General features: G+C 40.5%; 1 protein-coding gene across 1 annotated transcript in view; it reads right to left on the bottom strand.

Annotated features, from left to right (window-relative positions):
- Positions 1 to 544: 544 nt before the first annotated feature.
- lcor (ligand dependent nuclear receptor corepressor) overlaps positions 545 to 8,980 on the bottom strand; it is a 74,380-nt gene continuing 65,944 nt past the window's right edge. The window contains exons 6-7 of the mRNA XM_005749594.1: positions 7,642 to 7,732; positions 545 to 3,072 (exon numbers count right to left, since the gene is read on the bottom strand). Of these exons, the coding sequence (XP_005749651.1) occupies positions 1,935 to 3,072; positions 7,642 to 7,732 (1,229 nt within the window). The 3' untranslated portion in view covers positions 545 to 1,934. The remainder of the gene's footprint in view (positions 3,073 to 7,641; positions 7,733 to 8,980) is intronic.

Below are 8,980 nucleotides of genomic sequence, written 5' to 3'. Positions count from 1 at the left end.
CTGCACCTTTCAGAAACACTAAAGCTTTTTTTATGCCATCTCTCTGACCTCCTCATTGCCTCCTCTGTTGTATTCCTCAGAAAAGAGCTACACTGCATGCATAACCTTAAACTTTCTTTCTCCTTTGTTTTTCTTCTTGTGTTTAAAAAGTGCTATCTTAGAGGTTCAGCGCCATAAATCCACAAATCCAACATCAGTGTTCTGTTCTTTTCCAGTACTCCTTAAAGGTCTATCTGCTGCTATGGCACCGCCATATTATCCATATGGCCCTCCCAGAGTCAAAGCACTGGTGAGAAGCTTGCCGTGTCCTCTTTTCATCTACTATTAGGTCCAACAGGAAATTACCATATTTGTAATCCACATCTGTCTCAGTTACCCTGAGTTAAAAATGAGGAGAGAGAAAAAACACCCAGAATCATGGATTGGCTTTTACATATTCAGTCATAATAAGTTATAATATATTAAAATCTGCCTTTCCCCCACCTACCAACTACCCCTGCCCACTGCATATTACCCACCCACCACCCCAAACTGAACACCCCACAATAAATGCACATTGTTGTAGTAAACTGCCTTTAAAACCATCTTTGAAGTTTTAGGGAGAAGAATTTCTTTTAAAACTCATGTGAGTTGCTTCTGCTTGGTTTTGATTAGAAAAAGGAAAGAAAAAACAACATCAGCAATATGGTGTCATTAGCTAAGAAGCCAAAATCCATTAGCTTAGGTTAACTAAAGCCTCTATAGGAACTGGATAATGAACTGGGTAGCAGCACAGTTTCACATTCTGATCCTAAAAGGCATTTGTCCAGTAACGATCTTCATGAGAGGGTGAGCTCACTTTAGTCACCGTTTGCGGGTGGCTCCGGCTTTCCAGGATCAGCAGTGAGAGACTGATGGAGGTCCGTGAGGTAGCATTCCGCCTTAAAAACCCCCCGCTGATCCATAAGCAGATCACCCCTTAAATTGTCCCTTGGCAAAAAAGAGGGTTAAAGAAGCCTCCTGCATCTGAATATGAATCAGCGTATGCAGGCGATGTGCACCTCTGACCCTTTGCAAAGTTGTGACTGGGCTTCAGAGACAGACCATAATAAGTGCATGATGCATGGGCAACAATGCCGAGGTAACCTGGTCTGTAAGCGCCAGACTCAAAATGTAGTGCAAAAGAAAGCAAAACAAATCAAACGAAAAGATAGAGGAAAAGAAGTCGATTACAGAAGTCAGTAGTGTCCACGAAACTCACAAACATGCATCCCTGAATGACTTTTGTGTCTTCTCGTTCATAAAAAGGATGGGTTATTCTTGCTTTTCGTCCGCACAGAAATTAGCAGAATATTTGAAGGAGGAAAGAAAAGGATTTTCAGTTAAAGCGTCATGGCTACCTGGCAATAAGAGAGTGGGTTTGATTCCGAACCCTAACTGAGGAATATCAATGGTACAATTAAACCTTACAGTTGCAATTTTGAGCTAGTACTTGATGAGCAAGAGGGGAGTGATAAAGGGACCAATTTGTCACTTCTTCTAAGGAGTTAATTTTCAACCTTCCCCTTATTTTTCCCCATCATTATCATATTAATCCAAAGCAGACTGCATTTATAAGCAGCAATGCTTCAGTGTATCAAGTTCATAAAAGACGGGAGAGAATTTTGGGGGGTTGGGGATTATCAGCATGCGTAAATAATTGTCATTTACCTAATGTCTTTAGCTGCATTTGTTAAGCCCCTGAATAGAAAAGCTGAACAAATGCTTCTATAGCATCGCTCAAATGACACTAGTTAAGAACCATCCGATTAGTTGTGTCTCTCCAGTTTAAGAATCCTCCTCATATAATCCCTGCATTTGTGCTCACCCAGATACTGCAAAGTAAATTGGCACAAATAAAGCCCCATCCATTTTCAAATTACTTAAGTCAGTTGAGGTTTACATGTGTAAGTCGTTTAGTCGATCGGTTTGAAATCATCATCGATTTCTTCTTTTACATTGTCCTTGAGCTCGGCAGCTGCTAGCGATGCACCGTCGCCTCGTGGGGTTGCAGTGGGCGTGTTCTCTGACTCGTTGGGAAACTCCTGGCTTCCTGCTTCCATCTTCATCATCAGCTTGAGCTTCTTCTTTGGGGGGTTCTTCAGGGTCCCCATGCGCTCCTTGACCTTGTACTCCAGGGTGCTGTGTGGGATCCCATACATGTTCTGTGCCTTGGACACGCTCATCTTCCCGCTCATCACTACAGCTATGGCCTCCTCCAGAATCTCACTGTTGTACTGGCGATATCGGCCTCTCTTCTTCCTTGGCTGCTTGGAGCTTGGATCCCCTTCCACATCTGAGATGGAGTACGCCGGCCCAGAACTTGAGTGGTCCAAGTCTGAGTTCCAATATTCAGCAGCCCCATCCAAGAGGCTCCCAAGGCTTCCTCCTCGGCGGTTCTGCTTTGGCAGAATGGCTCTTAGCTTCCGGCTCAGGGTGTTGTCCCCATGGCCACCACCCCCGACCCCCATTGCACCGTAGCCATAAAGCTCAGAGGAATGGGAATCCCAGGAAAGATCCATGCCCCGAACCTGGGGGATTTTCAGGTCAACAGGCGGAGAGTGGCCTTGGTCTCTCTTTCCTTCAATGTGATGATGTTGGGCCTTGGAAACCTGATTGTGGTGGTGATGATGAAGGGAACTCTTAAAGGCGAAGGCTCCGTGGTGGTTGTGGTGTTGATGCTCCAGGAATGTAGGCAGGTCTTTGAGGTCGCTCAAAGCTCCACTGGCCTGCTTCAGCTTCATTAGGCTTTCAAGGTGAGCCTTACTTCCCCAAAATGAAGAAGAACCCTTTTGGCCAAGCAAGGAATGGGACTGGCTATGACTGAGCAAGCCAGCTGACTCTAGATTAGACAGTGAAAGAGCAGGAGGTTGACTCAGAAGGCGATGCTTCTGGCTGAGAAGCTCTTCCTTAATACGCAGCGAGCGGGCCAGTGGGGGCTTGAAGGAGTTAGAGTTGACGTAGTTCTCCCTCATTGCGTCCTGCAAACTTTTCTGCAGCAGCCCATCCTCCTCTTCCGCCTCTGGCAGGGTATGATCTGCTTTGATTGAAAGTCTGGATGGAGAAGAAGACGAAGAAAAGAACTTCAGGAACACAGTTCTTCATATAAGATCAAAGTTATTTTTAAGACAGGGGTAGATTTGAAACAACTGAGGTAGTTACAAAAAGAGAAAAGAGCAACAGACCGTATCTTGCACTTATATGAACTGATGCTTTAATACATACAGTATTGAGTGATTAATTAAAGCTAAAACTGACAACCTAATAAAACAAATCTTTCACATCTTTTATGCAACACGTTTTCTTTTTAAGCAGAACATTTGCTGTTTCCCACATTATTACTGAGCATCAATTAGCTATTTGCAGTTACTGCAGCTGCATTTAATATAATGTAGCACAAGGATGCATGGCATTATAGTTTTTTCTTTGGTCTAAATAAATCTCAATTGCTGCTTTTTTATGTAACCCACTGCATGAAGGTGGTTTAATTTTGCCGTTACCAACAGAACAGAACTGAATTGTATTTATATTTCTACAGCAATAACCAGTTGCCTTCCATAGTCTCTCCTTGCATGAGACACGGTAGTCAGATGTTAACTAACAGATGCCAGGGTTGGTAAATAGTTGCTGTGATGGAAATCCTTGTTCTAATCATTATTATTTAAGTATTACTGCCAGCTGCAGTGAAGGTGGAGTAAGTCTGGACCACAGGGCAAGAGGTTCTCTAGAGGGGAAGTTGAATGATATCAAAGACTGTCACAATAGAAACAGGCTAAGCCTTCTGATAAACACGGGGCAGGAAGGGCTGACTGGTCTGAACATGACCTCCAAAATTGTTTCAAATATATGAAGAAATAATTAAAAATAATAAACATGCCAAAATGAGCTGCCCAATGTTAGGTTGGTTGTTAACGTACCTGGACGATGTGCCCAAATAAAGGATACGGCTGTGACTGCACTTTTTAAGTAGGAGAACACCAACAGATGCCAAAGAATATTACAGGTATCAGCCACAATCATTGGTTGTCATCAAACTTCAAAGTCCATATGAGTGCGTTATCAATTAGAAGCACTATTCACAAATAGAAGATTTGTCCAGATACATTTCAGGATAACAGCAATCCACTGGTAGTGAGGCTCATAGGCCTGGTGCCTCAGGACTTTTGAGACATTTCAATCCTTAGAAGGAAGACCTATCCTCATAGGCATAAGGTGCTGTTTCTAACTGTGTTTTAATCGTGTTGTGCAAATACTTCACCAAGGTTTACCTGCTGGGCTATAGCCTTGTTTGTCAGCAGGAAATCTGTTGCTATGTTAGGGTAAGAAAAAAAGCATCTGAGTGTCTGTCAGTTTTCACCTAATATTTTTCTGTTATAGTAACCTTGATCGCAATATCATTCATATTAGCAACAAACACAGGTGATCAGACAGGAACCAAGACTATCACAGAGTATTTGGGGTAAAATGAGGAAGCCGTAAACTAAACTAAAACCTGCACACCACTACATCATGCCCAAATTTAACATAACATCTCAGTGCAGCAGTTGCAGTCGCATATGCTCTCTGAATCGAACCTGTTTCAATCCATATTTGACCTACAGTACAGATCAAAGGTTTTCATGAAAATGACCACCGCAATTAGCATAAATTGTTTATTCCCTCCTGACGCACACATGTACACACATGATTCTTAACACAACCTCAAGGAAAATTATGTTCATCAATAGTTAACAGAATGCAATGCAAAGAAAGTTCACTAAGACACTGACAAAGGCTTCTTTTCTGCAGGACAAAGTCATGTTGATATTGCTATTGTAACACTGTTGGGTTGATGAAACAAATCTATATAAACTTACCATTAAACTAATGATAGTTCATTAGAGTAAAATCAATAAGTGAAGAATAAAAGTGGAGAAATGTGGAGAAACTGAATATGGACACAATCTCTTCAAGACCTGCAGTCCTGTGCTCAGCTTTACAAAGAAAGTGTATTTTCTGTAAAATCAAGAATCTAACTGACTTTAATTCAACTGAATTCAGTTTTATTTATATAGCGTCAAATCCCAACTGCAGTCACCTCAAGGCGCTTTATATACGGAGGAAAATTATAACAATCAAACATCCCCCTTTGAACAATCAAATGGCGACAGTGGGAAGGAAAAACTCCCTTTTAATAGGAAGAAAGCTTGAACAGAACCAGGATCTGGAAGTGGCAAACATCTGCCATGACCAAGGGACAAAAAACACAGTTTAAAAGAGAGTCAGAGATTAATAATAACTAATTAATACATTTATCATCAGAACGATGTAATAATTCATCCAGTTCAAGATCCATCGCAATTCTCGCCCACAAATTAACAAATGTGACCTTTTTCCCATTAGGCTTTCATTGTGGTGAAGTTCGGTTAAATTCTGACCAACACTGCAGGAGGTGGAGTGATTTTTGTGAACTGTAGACAGAGAGATTATGCCTCGCCACAACATACCCTTATGAATCCTTTGGCTGGATGAACGAATAGCATAGTACCGAATATAAACACAAACTCTTTTTATTGTCTACATGATTTAAAATCTTTAACATCTGAGAAAGATTTACTAGATTCTCGATGAAAGAAACACACTTTCTTGATCATCTACATGTTGTAGCTGTGCACTGTCACCTGGGGGCAGTGTCAAAACATGTGGAACAACTATGGACTACTCTTGCGAAGTAGCCTACAGATCAGTGTTTGTGGGCTGCTGTTAGTCTTTTAGCTTAGCCCCTGCCACGGAGAACACAGCAGTCATAACAGACAAAGAGTTTTTTGCAGTGGACTGAAACTGAGTGTTAAAAACTGTGCAAAATATTTGCTTTGCTTCTTCTGTGGGCTTCTTTAAATTTCTGATTATTTTTTCACACTTTTTCTCCTTCCTGTTTAAACCTACTTTTCAACCAGTCAGCATTCTTCCTACACAGAGCATCATCACTGTCAGCCTACACGCCGTTGCTTTTTTGAAGTACCGCATGCAAGCACGTCTGTGTTGGTTGCATACCCAAAAATCCTGCGTAGCCAAAAAACCTACGCAAAACTGACAGATACGTGGTTCCATGAATTACACTTAATGGTGGGGGGAGCAGCAAGACCCCAACAGAGACACAGACCAGGAATCAATGACAACAGTTGTGTCACAGAAGGGAGGAGGGCCTGGGGTGGATGTGGGTTGAAAAGTGGCTTGCAGATGTGCAGCAACTGTGGGAAGCTGATGAGTGGAAGGGTGTCAGCTAAGTGCCAGCCAAGGAAAAGTGAATCTGCCAGGCTTAAGGTTGAGCCTGACTCTGTGGCCTAGCTGAACTAACAGTATGGGAGCATCACACAGCTCTTTCTCAGTCACTTTTTATTTATTTAAAAAAGGCACTATTTAGTGATGACAGCCATATCGAGTATGCATAACAAGATAGAGTAGTGCAGTCATAACAAAATCTGATGACCTATAATTTACCTGTTAACAGCTCCCCACTTTCAACCCAAAGTGAATACAGGTTCATAAACTGACAGATCTACTCTGCAGCTCCTTTTCACGAAAATAATCTATTGTGAATGCATGCAGTATATACTGATGGTGCAAATATTGACTGTACAAAACAGAGGAGAGATTATGCTTTTTATTTAGATGTGTTTCATATAGTGGTGAAGGTCTATATTAAATATTGCTATAGGTTGAATAATGAGGCCAGTACAGTTTATTTACAAATAATCTTTATGATCCAAGAGCTCAGTTTGTCTCTCTAAATTTCAGACAGTTTGGGGTCTTTGGGCTCTGTGTGATGTCAATTCCCTAATATTCTGATCTCAGCCAGACAGCTTTGGCTGAGACCGCAGCGTTCCCAAGCATTTGATCTTCCAACCTTCTGTTTGCAGTAGCAGCCAATCAGAAGAAAGCTGGCATCATGGAGAGGAGCTAAAATTTCTTATCTCACATAAAGTGAAATGAGAGCTCATTATATCTGCCACAGAGAGGGTGCTGCACCACAAACTTCCCTGTGATTACTTTGGTTGACAGCCGTTTGCTGCGATTGCTCATAGTTTGTATGGAAGAGACTGACCAGTCTGGAAAAACTCTTGCCACTTACCCTCGGAGCTGCAGTGAAACTTGAAAAATCACGATGGAAACCAGAAACATTTGCTTTAAAAGTAACGTTTTTCTTTATCACTGCAACCCACACATTTCAAAAGATGCTGTTTCACTGCTGGTTGAATAGCTTGTGGGTATTTGCACTAATTTCTACGCTGGAGATCATCAACCGGTCACAGAATCCGCACTTTTCCTTAGCACCTGGAGGTTGTCAGATGTTTGGCAACCAGTCTCTAGGCATGTGGGACTGGAGCCTAAAGCCACTTTAGCAGAGATCAAGAAAAAATATGGAGCTGTAATTGAGTTTAATAGGGTTATTTAAGTTAAATCAAATATTCATTAATTAATAAGTATTTGGTAATCAATATGGTTGACAGCCATAAAGAGACTGCCAAGTTTTGTCTGTGAAGTGTAGTGCAAAATTACAACACTGCTTTATTTCTTTCACCAGTGCTGTTTCAGGCAAATAACTGAGCTGCTTTGGTTAAATAGACTAGTTTGCTTTCTTACCCTTTGAGTCCAGGTTTGGGGGTGAAGTTGAGCAAAGCTTTGGGGCTGCCTGCACTGTGGTTCTTCTTTGTGGAGAGGTCTAGGACGCCATCTGAGAATAAACAAAGAGGAGAGAAAAAAAGATTAAACACAACTGATCTCCAGCTCTATTCAATACACTGCTTTTCTTTGGAAAGAGATGTAACCCTTACTGTAAATGTCTGTATATGTCTACAATTACATCCTCGAAGAAACTATTTCAGAGGGAGACAACAGTGTTTTTTTATATTATTTTCTCTATTTCCGATTATTAATTTGTCTGTAATGCAAAACACAAAGTAAAAACAAAGAAAGGAATCCACCTGTGACTGAAATTGAATCTATTAGGATTCCCACATACACAACCACCGAGCATTTGAAAATGTAAAAAGCAGGACAAATTTGTTACCTGCATATGAAATCGTGATATTTTCAGACCTTGCACGATTCATTTTCTTTTAGTATACTATGCATTTATATTTTCTCCTCTTCAGTCCAGTTTGATTTTCATCAGACATGTTTAATGCCCTCCTATAGAAGGTTTTGGATTGCAATCAAGATTTGATTAACCTGAGCAGGAAGGCAGTTGCCATGACGACCATACCATATTCCAGAGTGAATATGAGAAATCACTAAGTATATATGCTATGTGCGTGTGTGTATATATATATATACATATATATATGTATATATGAAACAGCCAACATTATTTGGAAGGTTGGATGTGTCTTATAAATGAGCCTCTTCACACTGCATATCACGGTTTTGCATTTTATACATTCATAAAATATTCCATCACTGTTTGATCGATCGGCATGAATGTTAAAAGCTTTGGCATCTGCTTGTGTCTGTATATAAAACCACCCGTTTTTCCCCCATTTTTTTCGTTAAATACCAAAAAAAGAAAAAAAAAGATGTTCTGTGTGCATCAGAACAGGTGGAATCTGTGTGACACTCGCAGTGAAGTCCTGGAAATACTGTGGCTACATGCTGAGTGTGAAATCTCAGTTTATTTGTCAATATGTTTAGTTGACACACACGTGGAGAAAAAACTGATCATCCTATGTAGTGACATAAAGTAAGCAGAAAAAAGTGTAAGCTGGCACATTCTGTTATTTTTTTATTTTATTTTCAAGAAAATCTGTTCATCTTCAAAGCAGAAAATGGTAAAAAAAAATATGTAATTCTGATCCTTTTAATGACAAAGACAGACTGATTACATGATCATCTATCTATCTATCTATCTATCTATCTATCTATCTATCTATCTATCTATCTATCTATCTATCTATCTATCTATCTATCTATCTATCTATCTATC

Source organism: Pundamilia nyererei, unplaced genomic scaffold, assembly GCF_000239375.1.
Source record: "Pundamilia nyererei isolate P.nyererei 1_Seehausen unplaced genomic scaffold, PunNye1.0 scaffold00250, whole genome shotgun sequence".
Lineage (NCBI taxonomy): Eukaryota > Metazoa > Chordata > Actinopteri > Cichliformes > Cichlidae > Pundamilia > Pundamilia nyererei.
This window is presented reverse-complemented; position numbering and strand designations above follow the sequence as displayed.